At 45.5% G+C, this 19957-nt stretch overlaps 1 protein-coding gene across 1 annotated transcript; it reads left to right on the forward strand.

The window, feature by feature from the left end:
* The first annotated feature begins 2145 nt into the window (after positions 1–2145).
* grm5a (glutamate receptor, metabotropic 5a) lies at positions 2146–16485 on the forward strand. The gene is made up of 17 exons (XM_061803867.1): positions 2146–2550; positions 2625–2758; positions 3507–3771; positions 4747–4861; positions 5095–5344; positions 8230–8465; positions 8535–8656; positions 9564–9688; positions 9754–9922; positions 10981–11107; positions 11199–11316; positions 11800–11986; positions 13791–13949; positions 14138–14263; positions 14872–15054; positions 15124–15293; positions 15830–16485. Exons 1-17 carry the CDS (start codon positions 2323–2325, stop codon positions 16419–16421), a joined length of 3306 nt encoding a protein of 1101 aa, XP_061659851.1. The 5' UTR covers positions 2146–2322; the 3' UTR covers positions 16422–16485.
* The last annotated feature ends 3472 nt before the right edge of the window (positions 16486–19957 follow it).

Genomic DNA, 19957 nt, shown 5'->3' on the forward strand with positions numbered 1-19957 from the left:
GACCCTTGTGAGGATACGCGTCTGAGAAAATCGGTTGGAACTTTTGTTGCTATTTTTTGTCCACTGGAGGGTGCCCTGACAACACTTAAAAGACATTGATGTACTTGTGAAGCCGAACGATCCCAGGAACGCGCAAATATAAAATGGGACACCATCTTCACACTGTGAAAAATATGGTTTAGATATAATATAGATATAATTAGGATGTCATATAATGAATATCACAAATTTTCAGTCAAACGCTTCACTTCAAAAGAGGTTTCTTTTTGGATATGGTTTTTTTTTCCCCTCCGTGCACTGCAACTTTTATGAATACATTTATAAAGGATGCCTACATATGCCGCATGCTCACTTATTCATAAAACTGTTGAAATAATTTGGGGCTCATATTTTCAAACTGGTCATACAATTTGCAATAAGAGAATATGAATATTTTCTATACATGGGAAATGTGGAACATTTTGAGTCACTTGTTTTTGTTGTTTTTTTTAGCCACAAATATTGTGGTCCGGCCCATTCGAGTGCGGCAAAATATGGCTCATGAACTAAAATGAATTTGACACCCCTGCCAGAAATCTGGTGTCAATATTTCATGTTGGTTACTGACTTGAAACGTGTGCGCGACCACCTTTCACCGTCTCCTTCTTCCTCAAGGATGCGGTGCTCGTGGAGCCGTCCGTGAGTGGGAGGGGGCGGGGGCGGTGAATTCAGAGACAGACCGAGAGAGGGTGCGAGTGGTATTTGCTGGCTGCTGCAGGTGCTAGTAGTGGTGATGCTCCGACTAAACGTGCTCCAACGAAAACGGAATGAAATATCGCCGTTAAGAATATAGAAAATTTTTCCCCGGTGATGGAGATGCTCTCATCCCTGCGGACCTCTTCCTGGATGCTGGAGGACAGCAGGTAGGCCGAAAGAAAGTTTGAGCGTGGCTAATGCCTGGATTTCGTGCAGCTCTTTTCAGCGCAGGACTGGGGAGTAATATGGTTTAATCCATAAATTGACACCCTAGAGCATGTAGTATGATATTCCATAAAGCTCAACAATCCTTTTTCTACGCTTCACTTGTGATTTTGCATTTGGATGTACGGTAGTCGACTCCCAGCACCTGCACTATTTCTATAATAAAGACCAAATTGTTGAATATTTATTTACTTTCCACAAAATCCTAAACAAACTTGTCTAAACACACGCACACACATATCGAAATTGTGCCAGCAGGTGTTTAACATGCAGTATTTATCATCATTGTTAATCTTGGGCAATTCATCAACAGATCCAATTAGATCCCAATAAATATAAATATGTTTAATAGTTGATTAGAAATACAATACACACTGAATTGAGACCATTAATATTAGTCTTAAAAAGGCATTTGTTCACTAGAAGTGGGGGGGGGGGCAAATCATCTATGTTAATCTCAGGCAATTCATGAAGAGATCCAGTTAGATGCCAAGAAGTATAAATATGTTAAAAAGTTGATTAGAAATACAATACACACTGAAATTGAGACAATTAATATTAGTCTTAAAAAGGCATTTGTTCACTTAGAAGGGGGGCAATTCCTATTTAAATACAAATAAATCAGGACCTTTATGAATAAAATCATACTTATCATGACTTGAAGCCACTGAAAATTAAATTTAATGACAAAAAACAACAAAGACAAATAGTGTGACGCGAAACATTTGGGAAATTGCATGTTGCACGGAAGTCGCCGGTTAATTGTGTTGGTTTTATTTAAAACGTGAGAAAATGAGTCACATTTTGCACAAGAATGAAGTTGTAATGTGAGGGGAAAAAAATTCATTTTACAAGAATTAAATCATCTTCTGATCGCTTAGCTGCAATATCACGGGAAAAGAATTTTTCTTGGTCAAAATGTACAAGGATGAAGGAATTAAATTGTAAGGGCACATTAAATGAAGTCATTTTACAAGTAAAAAAAAAAAAAGGTCTTGTCTTTACAAGGATAAGGATGTAATATGGAAAGAACAAAATGTTGGCGAATGAAGTCGTGATATGTATAAAAATATATATTGCATATAGTCACAATTAAGAATATACTTGTAAAAAAACGTAAGCTCCTTGGGGGAGTAATAAAAAACGAAAATTGTGTGTGTTTGCCACCCACGAGTCCCCTTTAGCCGCACTCCAGCTTCAGTTTGTTTGCCTTCAGTGCCATGGACAGCAGTGTGTTGCTTCATTTCTGAGACGTTTATATTAAACTGTTGGACAAATGTCAAAATTCTGCTCTTTTTTTCCCCTCAAGAACTCTAAACGATACCAGTGAGCGGGACTCATGTGGATCTCAGCTCTGAGAAGATGGCGGCAGGCATGAGGAGGAACACCGGGATGCTGTGGAGACTGGGGGCGTACGCACGGCTTCTGGCGGCGAGCGTGCTGCTGGGAGCCGATCTGAACCCACTGGGTCCGAGGGACCGCATCGGGGTCGGCGCCCAGAACAACGAGAGGCGGGTGCTGGCCCGCATCCCGGGCGACATCATCATCGGGGCCCTGTTCTCCGTCCATCACCAGCCGCCCGCAGACAAGGTGGGTGCTGTTGATTGTCTGCGTTAATTAAGGAGGACGTGACGTTTGGGCATGGGGGGGGGGGCCTCTCTCAGGTGCACGAAAGGAAGTGCGGCGCGGTGCGCGAGCAGTACGGCATCCAGAGGGTGGAGGCCATGATGCACACGCTGGACCGCATCAATGCTGACCCCAACATCCTTCCCAATATCACTCTGGGCTGTGAGATCAGGTACAAAAAAAAAAAAAAAAAAAAAAAAATGGTTTCAACACCAACAATTTTTCAAATAAATAATCCACCCACACAAGTACAGTCTACATCTATGCCAATGATATAAAGTATATATATACAGTATTTTTCAAAATCTCTATTAAGCGCTAATGATTTTAGTTTTAAAAAAAATCACCTATTACAGTGCTATTTCTTTAAAAAAAAAAAAAATCTCCATACACTCCAATGATATCCTAAAAATCTGGAAACCAATGATATTTGAAAAGTATTCTTCTGCACCAATATTAAAAATGCAACATCCAAACCAATGACATGTTCTTTTTTTTTAAAGTCCTCACGCCCACCAATTACATACAAAAAATACATCCACACAAACAATAATCAAAAGAAAATCCTCATCCACACCAATGAAAATTGTAAATCTATCCACACCAAAGATATTCAAATTTATATCTACACCGGTGATATATAAAATGAGCCTCATCTACACCAATGATTTTGTTTTAAAAAGAATTTCATCCCACAAAAATAACAAGCCGAGGCTTCAATCGAAATATTTGGCAATTTTAGCCAATCAGAAATCTGAAAAGGCACAATAACAACAAACAGTACAAAGTCGCTCACTCAAAGATCCAATTTGGCGTTTTACTTGAGTCCTCACTAGAAAAAAAAAAAGGTCTTTTCTAATGAGCGAAATTGAGTGGTGCTCAGACAGACCCCTGAGGAACACCTTTGTATGCTCACACAGGGACTCGTGCTGGCACTCAGCAGTAGCCCTGGAGCAGAGCATCGAGTTCATCCGGGACACGCTGGTATCCAGCGAGGAGGAGGAAAGCCACGCCAGGTGCGCCGCGCCTGATGGTGAAACGCCGTTGCCGCAGAGCAAGAAGCCCATCGTGGGCCTCATCGGCCCAGGGTCCAGCTCAGTGGCCATCCAAGTGCAGAACCTGCTACAACTTTTCAATATCCCGCAGATCGCCTACTCGGCCACCAGCATGACTCTCAGTGACAAGGTTCGGGAAACTGTTTGGATGAACCAATTACGTCACCTTTTGCTAAACTCTAGCATGAGCATTTTGCTTAATGCGCTAACAATTAAATCTCATATTTTCAAGTAATACAACAGCACATACTGTACTGTATGTTGCAACGTTGCTCACCTTTTTAGCTTTCCAAGCTAAAGTTGCTAGCTCCATACCGTCATGGTCATGGTGTGACTGCCTTTTGTTTAATGAGTGAACATCTCCAGAGTAATACGTATACATATAATATACATTTTTGTTGGTTGAAAGGATACAAATGTTGCAAACAATGCTGTGCATAGCTAGGTTCTTTGCCTAGCTGCGTAAGATTGCTAGTGCCATGGCTAGTAAGACAAGGCCTCACATCCATCCATTTTCTTTGCTGCTTATCCTCACAAGGGTCTAACCCAGCTGTCAATGGGCAGGAGGCAGGGTACACCCTGAACTGGTGGCCAGCCAATCGTAGAGCATATGGAGACAGACAACGGTCACACCTCGGCGCAATTTAGAGGGTCCAATTAATGTTGCATGTTTTTGGGATGTGGGAGAAAACCGGAGTGCCCGGAGAAAAGCCACGCGGGCACGAGGTGAACATGCAAACTCCACACAGGCTGGGCCGGAATCGAACCGGGTCCTCAGAAGTGAGGCCTCACATTATTAGCATAATGTTAGCATGTTAGTTCATGAGCTACAGCTGCATTCTTTTACAGGTAATAAACTGGGGGAAGTTACTAAACTTGCTTGGCGCCATGAAATAACATTACCTGTACTCAGCCACACATTCATAGTTAGCTTGCTAGCTAGCATAGCTTAGCATATTTTTCAAGAAATACCCTTTAGAAGAGCAAAATGGGGAAAATGATTTTCTCAACATTGATCTGCTCTGCGACTGGCTATTTTGCTCTTGAGGGGTTGAATTATCACTGCAGTGTCTGAAACCAAAACGCAGCTCCATCCTCGCTGCAGAGCCTGTTTAAGTACTTCATGAGGGTGGTGCCGTCGGACATGCAGCAGGCCAGAGCAATGGTGGACATCGTCAAGAGGTACAACTGGAGCTACGTTTCCGCCATCCACACCGAGGGTAAGACCGCGCCCTCAATTATCTTTGCGGAAGATTGAGATTTAATTAGGGTTGTATGAAAACTTGGGGATCAAGCCTGGGATTCAAATTGGGGTTTTAAACCAGGGTCAGGGTTTTCAAACAATAGTTTTAAACCTCTGTTGGAGTTTTAAGTAGCGCTTATGGTGTCAAATGAAGGTTTGATGCCTGGCTCAAGGTTTCAAGCTTCTTTCTCAACTTTCAACTGGCCACAGGAAACTACGGCGAGAGCGGCATGGAGGCCTTCAAGGACATGGCGGCCAAGGAGGGCCTCTGCATCGCGCACTCGGACAAGATCTACAGCAACGCCGGCGAGCGCGCCTTCGACCGGCTGCTGCACAAACTCCGGGCCCACCTGCCCAAAGCCCGCGTGGTGGCCTGCTTCTGCGAGGGCATGACGGTGCGCGGCATCCTCGCCGCCATGCGCCGCCAGCGCCTGGTGGGCGACTTCCTGCTGGTGGGGAGGTGAGACCGGGACGGGAGCTCCTTCTCATCATATCCATCCTGTCATCCATCGTTCGCCGTCGCCATGGAAACCAAAGGTACCGCTCTTCCCGTTCCCCGCGCTCGCTCCGTTGCGCTTTTTCGAAATGCGTTCAAGGGTTGGACGGAAGGAAAGCATGCGGAGGAGTGGAAGGGAGGGATGATGATGATGATGATGACGGGGCGGGGGGATAAACGGCGAGCGAGGGGGTTGACGGGAGTCGCACGACTGGCCGCGTCTCCCAAGAAGACGTTTTATTTTAAGGTTGCCCGGTGTTCTATAAATGATTCTGCTCATTAGGAGACGCACGTGTGGGCTGCGGCGGGAGGAGAAGAAACATGTAAAGTAACCTTGAACTACATCTGGCAAAGCACGCACACGCCGAACGTGTTCACGCGGGCGCTGCGTTTGGAAGTCGCACCGCGGCGTCCATTTTGATGCTGGTGTGTTCGGAAGGCAAAATTGAGTCAGTGTCCCCGACACCTAAAGAATCCGACAGCCGATGTTTCAAGTTATATTTGAAAGGTCAAGTGGCATCCCTATAAACATTCTAAAATAGATATTGAAATGAAAAATACATAATAACAATATTCATTTCAATGTCTACAGGAAAAAAATAAATATGAGCGGAGAGCGCGTCATCCATGCGCAAAGTTGCGGAAGTGTCATGTGACGACATCCAAGTGGTCGCCACATTGGCTGCATCTACTGCCCGTGACGTCACCCCGGAGATTCGCCATTGAAAACACGTTGTGGCCCCTACTATGGGACACGCCCCTTCAGACGTGGAAGCTCTTTCATCTCACAATCGAGTGAAGTGTCCGGGGCAATATTACCCTATTGTTTCGAGCCATATTTAGATCACTTCTAACTAACCACAGACTCCCCAACAGTATGAAAAGTATGTAGCGTACTCAGCTGGAGCGATCGCAACCCCGCGGCAAGGGTGCGACGAGCCGATCGCGGCTTTGGCCGGGGTGGTGCCGAGGTGGCTCATCGCGGCACCGAGCTGGGGTGGCTGAGCTCGGCCGCTTTACGGAGTTGTCGTCGCTTGTGACTGAGTGCGCCATTGTCGGCGGCATTGTTTATCGCCACAATTTGTTATGTACTACTGTGTTTTAAAAAGCGGTTAATCTTCCATTTACATTTTTGTGTAGAAGGAGTTCAGTCCCATCAAATTCAAAATGTAAAACTATTTCTAATATGTATGAATTGCTTTTTACCAATCAAGGTGTAGTATGAAAATTAGGGGTCGAATTGGGCTGCAAATAACTATTACAGCATTTTAATAATCAGTTGTCATTTTATCTTATTTTATTTATTGGTTGTCCATCCATCCATCCATTCATTTTCTTTTGCCGCTTATCCTCATGAGGGTCACAGCATTGGAGCCTATCCCAGCTATCAACGGGCAGGAAGCGGGGTACACCCTGAACTGGTTGCCAGACAACAATCGCACTCACAATCACACCTAGGGGCAATTTAGAGTTTCCAATGAATGCATGTTTTTGGGGTGTGGACGGAAACCGGAGTTCCCGGAGAAAACCCACACAGGCACGGGGAGAACACGGAAACTCCGCACAGGCGGGGCCGGGATCGAATCCAGGTCCTCAAAACTGTGAGGCCAACGTTTTACCAGCTGCTCCACCATGCCGCCTATTTATGGATTAATCATACAAAATAAAATTACACATCTATCCCTTTATTGACATCATTTCAAATCCACAGTGCAGTAAATGCACAAATGTAAACTAATTATGATTCAGTTCCTGGTTTGGTGCCTAACATGTCAGAAAACGGGGGGGGGGGGGGTTGATCATTGCTTTCCAAAGTAAAAGATGTCCCCCGCCCACAAAAAAAATTATATATATATATATTATCTTGATTAAACAGATAATGACATAATCTGCTTTCTCAGAGGAGGACAACGGAAATGAGAAAATATTTGCCGTTGAGAGGCTGAAATTCCAACGATCCAGACAATTTGGAAAGCGTTTAAATGAGTTTCCCATCTGGGTTAAACTTGACATCTCCGCACGTGCACACTTGCTCAAAGAAGTGGTAAAAAAAAAAAGTTTAGGACGGTGTGCCGGAGTTACACAAGCCCGACGTGGGCGTCCATTTTGTAACACATCCTCAGGGAGGCTACGCGCTCGTGCTAAAAAAGCGCACGGGGCTCTGACTCTGATAGCTCGGATCACTTCTGAACCAGAACCCACGCACGCCGGCGCTCAGGGCAGCAACCACGCCTCCGCCTGTTTCTACACCACCTACACAGACGCACGCGTACTCGGCGCAACGCGGAACTTTGAAGCCGATCTTTTTTTTCCGAGTAGCCGCTTTTGCTCCACGAGGACAAACATCAGCGTTGAAGTGAACCAAAATAGGAAACCGCTTGGAGCACACTCGATGGAATTGTGCCTTGGTAGTGTTATTTGAACACCTTAATCATACCTGGCTCCAAATCTCAATCGGAATCTGTCTTGAAACTCCAACCCAGGCTTCAACCACAAATTTGAAGCCTTAACACTATCTTCAACCGCTGGTTCCAAATCCTTGAAACTCCTACACAGGAAATTTGAAACCCGAAGCCTGACTTCAAACCCTAATCGAAAACGTTAACACTGGTTTGAAATCCTAACCAAGGCTTGAAACCATAATTCTAAACCCGAAACCTTGTTTAAACACAAAACTGCAACCTCAATTTAATTAGGTAAAGAAGGGCTTTCTTATTTATTTGACCTGGGTTGAGGAGTTTCAAAACAGAGTCCAAACAAAATAAATAAAATACATTTTTATTTTTTTTTTAAGTGACGACATGTTTCTGATGATGTTGGGTTTTTTTTTGGGTGGGGTGGGGACTCAGCGACGGCTGGGCGGACCGCTACGACGTGACGGACGGGCTGGAGCGCGAGGCCGCGGGGGGCATCACCATCAAGCTCAAGTCGGCCTACGTGACGTGGTTCGACGACTACTACCTGAAGCTCAAGCCCGACGGCAACCCGAGGAACCCCTGGTTCCCCGAATTCTGGCAGCACCGCTTCCAGTGCAAGCTGAGGGGAGTCTCGCAGGAGAGCGCCGCCTACAACCGCACGTGCAGCTGTGAGAACGTCTTCTTCCCGCCCGTGCCGACGGGTGACAGCCCGGTAAAGCGGCTTTGTTCTTGTGCAGGGAGGGAGTCCCTGCGCCACCAGTACGCCCAGGACACCAAGATGGGCTTCGTCATTAACGCCATCTACTCCATGGCCTACGGGCTGCACGCCATGCAGCAGGACCTCTGCCCGGGCTATAAGGTACTGTAGATCCTTGAAGGGACTGCGATCACATCGGAACGTTTACATGACGTTAGAGAGAACGACGTCACACGTACCTGTCAACTTTTCAGAGCGCCAACCTGTAGAAACTACCCAAAAAAATCGTCATAGAGAGCAAAAAATCCTTATAACGTATTGAAGCAAATTATATGTCAAAATAAACAGAGGGAAAAAAAACACAAAGTTTTTCAATGGTTTTTTATTGTAAATCTCCATAATGATAATAATATCTGAAGTTAATGTCTAATTCTACTAAGTCGAACGATCCAAAAGATGGCTATTTATCAGCCGGGCTACAATACCTAACCCTATATTTGTAAGAGAGATTCACCAAAGAGAATCAGTGATGGGAAAAGAAAAATGTTTTGAAAGATTACATATCTACCGAATGCCCATGATCATGATTTTATATGATAAGGCTAACAATAAGCTATAGATGAACTCACTGACATTAGCTATTTTTCCTATGAAGCCATTCTCAATCTTAGTAAATGGAACACCTATCTTGGCATACATATGACACCCTTGTGGCGAAAACACAGCATTCAATTATATTATATTGTCATATTATATATATATATATATATATATATATATATATATAGTTTTAAAATTAGCGTTTCAAGTCTGCATTTAGGTTTGAAAGTAGGATTTCAAACAGGAGTTAGCGTTTCACGTGTTCGGGTTTCAAGCTACGTTGAGTGTTTCAAATTTAGGTCTGAGGCAAATGCGAGGATTTTAATGATGGCTGTCAGTCTCAGGTTAGGGTTCAAAATAGGGGTTAGTGTTTTAAATCTGCATTCGGATTTCAAGCCAGAGTTAGAATTTCAAAGTAGGGTTTTAATAAGAATAAATTGAAGGACTGTTGAGGTTTTCCTCCGTTCAGGGTCTGTGTGAGGCCATGCGGCCCATCGACGGCCGCCGGCTCCTCGAATTCCTGATGCAAACCAACTTCACGGGTGTGTCGGGAGAAGTCATCCACTTTGACCAGAACGGAGACTCGCCTGGCAGGTGAGAACGAGGACGACGCTTTCGGACTTTCGGACGCTGAAGGACTGACGACGCGTTCGTCCCAGGTACGAGATCATGAACTTCAAGCAGATGTCCGAGGACGAGTACGCCTACGTGCATGTGGGCAGCTGGGATCAGGGCGGCCTGCGCATGAATGACCAGGAGATCTGGAACAACGACAGCGACATCATACGCTCCGTCTGCTCCGAGCCATGCCAGAAGGCTCAGATCAAGGTGAGACCGCCACAAGAACACTCGAGGTTTCCAACCACATCTGCCACAGAATGGCGGATTAGATGAAGGGGAAATGAGAATTTAAACGTCATTGAAACCAACCATGTCGCCTTAAGAATGTCTGCTAATCTTAGATCTAAAGGTCATTGCAAAATGCCATAGATTACTATTATTATTTATATTTCCTTCGACAGCATAACAATACTTGTTCTTAATATTCCACAAATTATGACTGCAATTTGTTGAATAACTTAAAGTAGTTGTGAAGCTCTTCTAAATTTGTGTCCATGTCTGTGTTGTAATGCCCCCTGGTGGCCCATTCACAGATTATATGAAGCACAAATGGTTTCATTTTTTAAAATTCTATTTCATTATGGTATTCCATCCATCCATTTTCTTCGACGCTTAGCCTCACAAGGGTCGCGGGGAGTGTTGGAGCCCATCCTAGCTGCCAACGGGCAGGAGGCTGGGTACACGCTGAAATGGTTGCCAGCCAATCGCAGGGCACACGGAGACAAACAAGCACACTCACAATCACACCAAGGGGCAATTTTAGAGTGTCCAATTAATGTTGCGTGTTTTTGGAATGTGGGAGGAAACTGGACTGCCCGTAGGAAATTTACACAGGCACAGGGAGAACATGCAAACTCCACACAGGCGGGTCCGGGATTGAACTGGGGACCTCTGAACTGTAAGGCGAACGCTTTACCAGCTGAGCCACCGTGCTGCCATTATGGTATTAATTAGTGTTATTTTAAAGCATAGCATTCCAAAATACATAGCTTTTCTAAACAAAAAATAATAATAATTCGCCCCCGCTGGAACGGATTAATGGAATTTTCATTCATTTCCATTGTGTTTTGTGTCTTAGGTAAAAACAATAACACCGTTGATCTGTAAAATATTGTTTTACGTTGGCTAAAAATAAACAAAGTGTTATTCGAAGTGGCCGAAGAAGCTCCACCCGTCGCCACAACCTATCTTGAAAGCCTCAGCGACCTCACCGCCGTTTTTAAAAAAATCTTTTTTCAAAATTAGAATTGAAACGATGTCGGCAGGTGATCCGCAAAGGCGAGGTGAGCTGCTGCTGGACGTGCACGCCCTGCAAGGACAACGAGTTTGTTTTCGACGAGTACACGTGTCGCGCCTGCATGCTGGGCTCGTGGCCCACTGACGACTTGCGTGGTAAAAATATAAATATCATACACACGTAAATTACAAAAAAAATAAATAAATAAAATGATGATGGGACTTTGCGGGTTTTGTCTCCACACAGGTTGCGAGCCCATCCCGGTGCAGTACGTGCGCTGGGGAGATCCGGAACCCATCGCCGCCGTCGTCTTCGCCTGTCTGGGCCTACTGGCCACGCTCTTTGTAACTGCCGTCTTCATCAAGTAAGTCGAAAAGTTTTGGACGCGGATTTAAATGCGATGACGGAGGGATGCGTCGACCTTGTGAGGGTGTTGAATGAAAAGTGCGTGTGGATTGAAGCTGACTTTGATTTGACTTTTATATATATATATATATTTTTTTTTTTTTGGTTTGTTTTTTTATTTATTTATTTATATAGGCTGTGGTTTTTGGACTGCTTTTTTGGTTTCTTGGGGGGAATTTTGGGGGATTTTTTTTTAAATGGGTGCACCAACTGTGGTGACTGGCTTTAAATAAGCCATTTTTTTTTGTTTAGTTTGTTTTGTTTTTGAGGTTGTGCGCTACGGAAAGGGGATGCGCTAACTCTCCATTGACGTATCTAGTTTCTCTCTTCAATGACTCGGTTGAGTACAAGCCTCGCCACGTAAATGAGCAACGCAAGCCAGTCCACGTGGTTCCGGAAAGCCCGGAGCAGCAGTCACGTGACTCTGGCTGTCACCTGGCAGGTTCTGGGACACGCCGGTGGTGAAGTCGTCCAGCCGCGAGCTGTGCTACATCATCCTGGCGGGCATCTGTCTGGGCTACGCGTGCACGTTTTGCCTGATCGCCAAGCCGCACCTCGTCTACTGCTACCTGCAGAGGCTCGGCATCGGCCTGTCGCCCGCCATGAGTTACTCCGCCCTGGTCACCAAGGTGCAAAATGTCGCTTCCTGTTGACTTGTGTCTTCCATCACCTCTGACGCTCAAGGCAATATTCCAAGTTGTTCTAATTATCCATAGAAAACAATGCAGAGCCAACTCATGCGTGACCAAACAAAAACAAAATCAAAAATCTTACTATGCATGTGATTTGATCAACTTTTGAACATCCTTAACTGTCATACAAGTGTTGAAATGGGTGAAAACCTGTATAATTAAAAAAAAAATGAAAAAAGACTGACAAACAGTCCCTTTAGGGGTCAAAACGTCGGCAAAAAAAACCTCTATTAGGTTTTCAAACAACATTTAAACCATCAAACCTGCATAACAAATAGTTTTAAAAATAACCATAATAATGGAAAACTATGTGCTGGATTTTTTCTCATTTCGTGTTTCAACATTTTACATTTTTTGTTTTACATATATAAAAATTCTAAATGCAAATAGGCAGCACGGTGACTGACTGGTTAGAGCGTTGGCCTCACAGTTCTATGGACTGAGGTTCAAATCCCGGGCCTGCCTGTGTGGAGCTTGCATGTTCTCCCCGTGCCTGCGTGGGTTTCCTCCCACATCCCCAAAACATGCATTCATTGGACACTCTAAATTGCCTCTAGTTGTAATTGGTTGGTTATCTCTGTGTGCCCTGCGATTGGCTGGAAGCGGTGTGAAAGATGGATAAACATATGTACTTTTAAAATCATCTTGTGTTCCCCAATCCATTAAATCCGTTAGCGGCACGGCGGATCAACTGGTAAAGCGTTGGCCTCACAGCTTTGATGATCTGGGTTCGATCCCGGCCCCGCCTCTGTGGAGTTTGCAACATTAATTGGACCCTCTAAATTGCCCCTTGGTGTGACTGTTGTCTGTCTCCGTGTGCCCTGCGATTGGCTGGCGACCAGTTCAGGGTGCACCACGCCTCCTGCCCGTTCACAGTTGGGATAGGCTCCAGTGCTCCCCGCAACCCTCGTGAGGATAAGCGGTGAAGAAAATGGATGGATGGAATACCATAATGAAATAGAATTTTAAAAAATGAAACCATTTGTGCTTCATATAATCTGTAACTACGCCACCAGGGGGCACTATAACACAGACATGCACACAAATTTAGAAGAGCTTCACAAGTACTTTATGTTGCTCAACAAATTGCAGTCACATCAGTCATAATTTGTGGAATATTAAGAATGAGTATTTGTTATACTGTCCAAGGAAATATAAATAATGTTAACAATCTATGGCGTTTTGCATTGTTCTTTAGCACTAAGATTAGCAGACTTTCTAAAGGCGACATGGTCGGTTTCAACGGTGACCAGTTCAGGATGGAAGTGATAGGCTCCAGCACTCCCCGCGACCTTCGTCAGGATAAGCGTCAAAGAAAATGGATGGATGGATGGATAGTTAATACGACAAAGTAAAAGCACTCACCCTTTCCTATCTGGTGGATAATTAACATGTTTTACGTCAGCATCTGCATTTCTGCTTCTATTTTGATCATCACGTTTTTCCCTCTTTTGCCAACATTGGCAACCATCTGTGGTACTGCACACTGAAACTAAATGAAAAAGCATTGTGCCGGTAATCCTTAAGACGCTCGCTCTGAGGCATGTTATTTCCAGTTCTACCTAAAAGTGAAGAATAAACTGTAGGAGGCCACATGAGGATGAAAGCCACACGTTTGTTCTTTGTTGGCGGGGGTACACGTTGTAGTGGGAGTGAGGAAGGGGGGTTTTATACATCGATATGTATTTATGTATTTGGACTCACCCGCTCAATAAGCACTTGATCTATTTTTGGAACGCAGACCAATCGCATCGCTCGCATCCTGGCAGGCAGCAAGAAGAAGATCTGCACCAAGAAGCCTCGCTTCATGTCCGCCTGCGCTCAGCTGGTCATCGCCTTCCTGCTCATTCTGCTCCAGCTCGCCATCATCGTGGCGCTGCTTGTCATCGAGCCCCCAGAGGTGGGTGTGCGGGGTGTCAAAGGGAGCTGTGTGGACTTTGTTCAAATATTTCACCCGGGTGTGGAAGGAACGGAGGATGTGCGCCGACTTTGTCGTGATTTTTGTGAGGAAAGAGGGGGTGCACCAAAATGTTGAAGTGGGCCTTTAGACTATAAAGTGTGATGTAAGACATTAAGTGCGCTCCTCAGGTGATTCACGACTACCCCAGCATACGCGAAGTGCATTTGATCTGCAACTTGACCACTCTGGGGGTGGTGGCGCCGCTGGGCTACAACGGCCTGCTCATCCTCAGCTGCACCTTCTACGCCTTCAAGGTATGAATGCGCATGAACTCTGTCTCGTCGATTGTCATGAGCCAGGCTTGGAGCACCTGTCACCGCTCACGGCGGTTTCAAATTGGGACTGAAATAGACTCTGTATTTGAGTTGGAGTTTTTGTCACTGGCATTGGCCTGTTCGTTCTGTTACGGATCTCCGGTGCAGGGCTGGACCAAAATGCAGGACTCCGGGACAAGGACATAATGTTCGGCGTAGTTTTATTCAAAGCTGAGGTCATACACGGTGTAAGCAGTCCGAGAAGGCAGAGGTACAGAAAAGCTAGGCTAAGCAGGATCCTGGCATTGGCCAGTTCGTTGTGCGTTGTTCCCTGAGTTAGTGCGTTGCATTTGCTGACAGTAGGAATCTCCACTACTGAAAATAGTGTAGCGTTGCGCCACCTCGCTTTAGGACTGTCTTAGTTTATGTTCCATAGTCAAGTCCTAGTTCATAGTTTCTCTCCTAGTCATCGGACCTCGCTACATGTCTTTTGGATCCTGACAGGTGTCACCGCCCAGAGCAGTGGCCACGCCCCTCTTGGGCGTGGTCCAATCCCAGCTCATGGCGTCGATACGATCTTTTTCGGTTTTCTTCTTCTCTCGACGCAGACTCGTAACGTTCCGGCCAACTTCAACGAGGCCAAGTACATCGCCTTCACCATGTACACCACCTGCATCATCTGGCTGGCCTTCGTGCCCATCTACTTTGGCTCCAACTACAAGATCATCACCATGTGCTTCAGCGTCAGCCTCAGCGCCACGGTGGCGCTCTGCTGCACGTTCGTGCCGAAGGTAACCCCCTCAGCCGCTCCTCGCGAAAAATCTCCCCGCCCGTTTTGAGCTTGCGTTCCGCACCGCAAGGTGTACATCATGCTGGCCAAGCCGGAGAAGAACGTGCGCAGCGCCTTCACCACCTCCACGGTGGTGCGCATGCACGTGGGCGACGCCAAGAAGGCCGCCAAGGCGGGCAAGCCGTCGAGCAGCATGGCCAACCTTTTCAGGCGACGCTCGTCCGCCCAGGATAATGTCAGGTGAGTGTTCCACGTGGACAGATCCTTAAAAACAAATGTCTAAGCTAGTGCGTTTCTACCTAAAACTGAAGGCACTCACCCACTTCGACAGATCAAGGGATCCCCGCACAAAAGACCCTAAAAATGGTAAAATAACCGCTTCCACATCATAAAAGACACAACACCCCCTTTCCCTGCACACACCATTTAAGTCAAAAAATTGTCAAAGCGCCAAGGATAAAACAATGAATTTATTACCACAAGAATGTCAGCATTTCCAGGAACATTTCCAGGTCCTGATCCTAATCTGACATTGCAACGACCGGCAAAATACATACAGAGGGGGTAAAAAAAAATATGTCCCTGAGCTGGGAGACGGCCTCATTTTGGTTGGTACTGTGGGGATTTCATAGGATTTTTCTTTCAAGGAAAGATGAGTGATAACGTGCGGGAATGTACAATTATGCAGAAGGAGAGGAGGGGGGCGGGGATGGTGGGAGTAATGGGAGGAAATGGAACATCGAAGGTTGCGATTGTGACTTGATTTTTGTTCCCAGCTCCAACGGGAAGTCCGGTGCCTGGGAGCAGAACGAGCCAAGCTACAGGCCCAACCTCTGGAAGAGGATGACCTTCCACGTCAAAAAGAAGGACATCGCCGAAGCCAACCAGACCGCCATCATCAAGCCTTTCTCCACGGGTGGCGGCGGTGAGGTGGCGGCAGGTGACGAGACCCGGTGGCTCCAAGACGGAGACGACGCACGAGTCCTGCCTTCCGAGCCCCCTATTGGGGACATCAGCGTCGTCGCCGTGGGCGAGCTCGGCATGATGGGCGGCTCCGTAGAGGGCGCCACCGTCATGGAACAAATCAACTGCGTGGTCAACAGTTTCACTCAGCTGGATGTTGCGGTCCATCCGGCCGCCGCCCACGCCGACAGCCCCGCCGGGAAACTCTACGAGCGCCTGGCCCGCCGTGTCCGGGACACGGAGGAGCTGGCCGTGCTCACGCCGCCGTCGCCGTTCCGGGACGGCTCGCTGAGCTCTGAGGCTAGCTGCGACGCGAGCTCCTCGCGCTCGCTATCCGGCGCCTCCGAAGTGGAATACGGGCAGCTGCTGCCGAGGCACTACAGCCAGAGCGCCTCCTCTCTGTAAACCCCCCACCCGTGGACCAAACTTGTGGTGCCTTCAAAACAGGGGAAATGTTTTACATGGAGAAAAAAAATACTTTTAAGTGACGAGTGAGGAGGACATGCTAATGGAAGTGAAATCTGAATCTGAATTTATCACTACAGAAATGCTGATTTTTTTTTTCAGGAATAATCAGTGTCCCATTCCTAATCAGGGGTAAACAAACAACCCAAAAAAACAACAACATCGAGTGAATATGACTTGTTAATGCTCATGTTTAAAGGGAGCAAAAGCGGGAGCGTGCTTTCCTTCAAACCTCATATCTTGGAATTTAGAAGATGGCCGCTTCTCCAGGAACTATCCACATCCTGCTCCTATTCCTGCATCAGGCTGAGAAACACATTTGGGGAAGATGACGCGATAATGCTAAACTGAAAGGGACACAAGAGAGAGGCTCATGTTTTCTTCTGCCCCGTATGATAGAATTTTAGAACATGGCAGATTTTCCAGGAACTAGCCATGTCCTACAAGTAAAAGGACATTGTGAGCTACTGCGAAGGATTACAACGTAATTTCCAGGCAGGGTACGCCTCTATTACTAATATTCCACGACATGCACAGCTGCGCTTTGATTGGCTACTTTGTCCCGGTAGAACACGACCTCCTTCTTCCAGTCAGAAAAAAAAATTGTGTGATAAATGTGATGGCGTTAACGCTAACCCTAATCAGGGGCCCTGAAACTATTTGGGAATCCCAATAATGGGGGACAGAATATTCAAAGCTGAAGAAAACTCGCAAGCTGCCGTTTTAATGCTAACGCTAAAAGGAAGCGAACGAGTGATCATGAATCTATTCCTGCGGAAATCCCGATTTTTCCAGGAAAGTCCATTGAAGGAGACTTGCTAATGCTAAATGAAGCTACGGCGGCTTTCCCAGGAACTTTCCACATCCCGCTCCTCATCCGACGTGGATTCTCGGCAACAGGCGACGGCGACGTCAAGACCACATGCTAATGCTAAAAGAACACTGAGCAAAGATGCCTGGATGGCCTTCCTTTTTCCCCACTTTGAAGCTTCACATTCCAAAGAAATACGAAACTATGCTGAGACATTTTTTTTGTATAGTTTAATACAGTTAACTTGTTCATTTAGGGTGACTTTTTCGGAGGACCAAGAAGTGTTTACAGCAAAACTTTCTAAGGTTGAAATCTGAAATGCTGAACTGAGTGATTCAGATTTTTTTTTTTTAAATTACCTTAAAAACAATGCATTGATGTACGTTAAGCACTGTCGAATGTAAAAATAACAAAACAGTCTACGTTAACTTTAACAAAAAGTGACGCCATCCGTTTGGGTGACTTCCTGCGTCTTTTTCGAGTTAATTTGTCGATGCTCACACGGGGTCTTTTCTTACGTACAACTTTAAAAGCGGATTCATCCCACAATCCACTTTAGCTCATAATATTAACAATAATAATAATATGCTGTGCTGTTTTTTGCATTTTTGTGTATTTTTATCTTATAGCCTAGTACTTTGTCAGATGTTTTTTCAAGCTCGCACGCAAACATTTGTTCAGCTGTACCTTAACAAAAAAAAAAAAAGATATACCGTAATTCCTGGCCGACAGAGCGCACCTGGTAAAGGAAATACCATTTGGTACATACATACGCCGCAGCTGTGTAAAAGTGCTCACATTGAAACCCACACTGAAACACGAGATATTTACAAAGGAAGATGGTACGCAGAGAGTTTAACGCTAGCGCTGCTGCACTAATACTAGCGCCGCTACCCGACCGCTAACACTAGCGCCACCGCGCTAATGCTAGCGTCACTGCCCTAACACTAACACTAGCGCCGCCATGCTACTGCTAATGCTGGCGCCGTGCTAACAGGGCCGGACCGGTAAAAGTCACTTCCTCGGCACATATATTCCACCGGTCTCACTCTTACCTTTTCCGCTCAATTGCCCACTTGCGGCCGTTAGAAAAAATGCACAAATTAGCTGCATCAGTGCATAAACCGCAGGGTTGAAAGTGTGTGAAAAAAGTCGCGGTTTATAGGCTGGCAATTACGGTGTACATATAATTATATTAGCGTGAATGTCGCCTTGGTTTAAAGTGGACCTCAGGACCGATAGTGTAGCAGAGTACTGAAATTATGTTGAAAATTAACAATAAGTTATTTTTACCTGAATGTGTTTACTTTGACGTGTTTGTGCGACGTGACCCGCCACAATGGGCCTTTTTTCCAAATAAGGTGTAAACGCACAATAGGTGGGAATATTTGTTAGTGATTCGAAATGAAATGTTTCTTACTTTTTCTTATGATATGATTTTTAGGATTTGCTGTATGTGTGTGTGTTTGCTGCATGTTCACGCGCACACACACGCATTGGTGCAATTTGACTGCAGTGTTGCCATGTTAGCATGTAGCTTTGTGCCAATAGACACTCATTATAATCTTCTTTATACACTGATGAGTTAGTTCAACCCAAAAGCAGTTTGCCTTGAATCATTTATTAACTTAAGTTAATTTTGAAGCATAATATTTTACACTGTGTGTTTAGTCATTGTGTAAATAAAGTTCACTGCGTCGCAACGAGTTGTTTCCTGTGCAAATGTACAAATTTTACAATTTATTTGGAAGTTTATTTACTTGTGATCAATTGGCACAATTTGGTTGTCAGGGTGTAGGTCTCGAGTCGGGAAGTCCTGTCTCCGGGTTTTAAACGAGGGTTAAGAAGTCCCAGCCATGGGTTCAAACAAATGTTAGGGTTGCATTTTTAGTTTTAAAGGTCAAGTGTCATGAAATAGATGATTTTTAGTATCTTATTAATGAAAAAACAGCAGCTGGTATGGACCCATCCGTTTGTTCACCACAAAAATATGATTTTGACGTATATGGATTTTTGTAACTCCCGTTGTGAAAATCCTCTCGAGGGATTTGTTTTCGACAAGAAGCAGGAAGTGACGTTAGTAGCAGACGCCCACTCAGGCGTTCTCGTCTGTTTATACTAGTTTTACCTGCTGGAAGGTAGCTTTTTGTTCCTTTGTGTTAGCCAAAATGCCAGCTCGTTGCATTGCTGGATATCGCTCGAACACTCAGGAGGATGGATTTGCTCTTCATACTTTTCCAAAAGACCCAGTTCCTCGGGAAAAATGGATTGCGCGGGTGCAAAGGACGAGAGTTTTGTGGTTATCAAATGACAGGTTGCTGTGTATACAGCTACTAAAAAAAAAAAAAAGTTTGGGGTGGACCACGTAATCTGTCTCTCATAACGTTACAAAACATCCGCGTACGTATGACAGGGGTGCTAAATGTGTCGATGTGGGCGACGGACGAATTCCGCGTCGGGCTCGCCGGCGAAGGCTTCCGCGTCGTGCCTTGCGGACGAGCACGGCTTCGGCCGGGCTGGCTCATACATACTGTCTGGGAATCTGTTGTTAATTATAAATAATCGGCATATCATCGAAATATGGCTTGAAACAATCGGGTTATATTGTCCTGGAGACTTCACTCGATTGTGAGATGTTCTCGTCTTTGAAAAGAGCTTCCATGTC

Source organism: Syngnathoides biaculeatus, chromosome 18 (genome assembly GCF_019802595.1).
Source record: "Syngnathoides biaculeatus isolate LvHL_M chromosome 18, ASM1980259v1, whole genome shotgun sequence".
Lineage (NCBI taxonomy): Eukaryota > Metazoa > Chordata > Actinopteri > Syngnathiformes > Syngnathidae > Syngnathoides > Syngnathoides biaculeatus.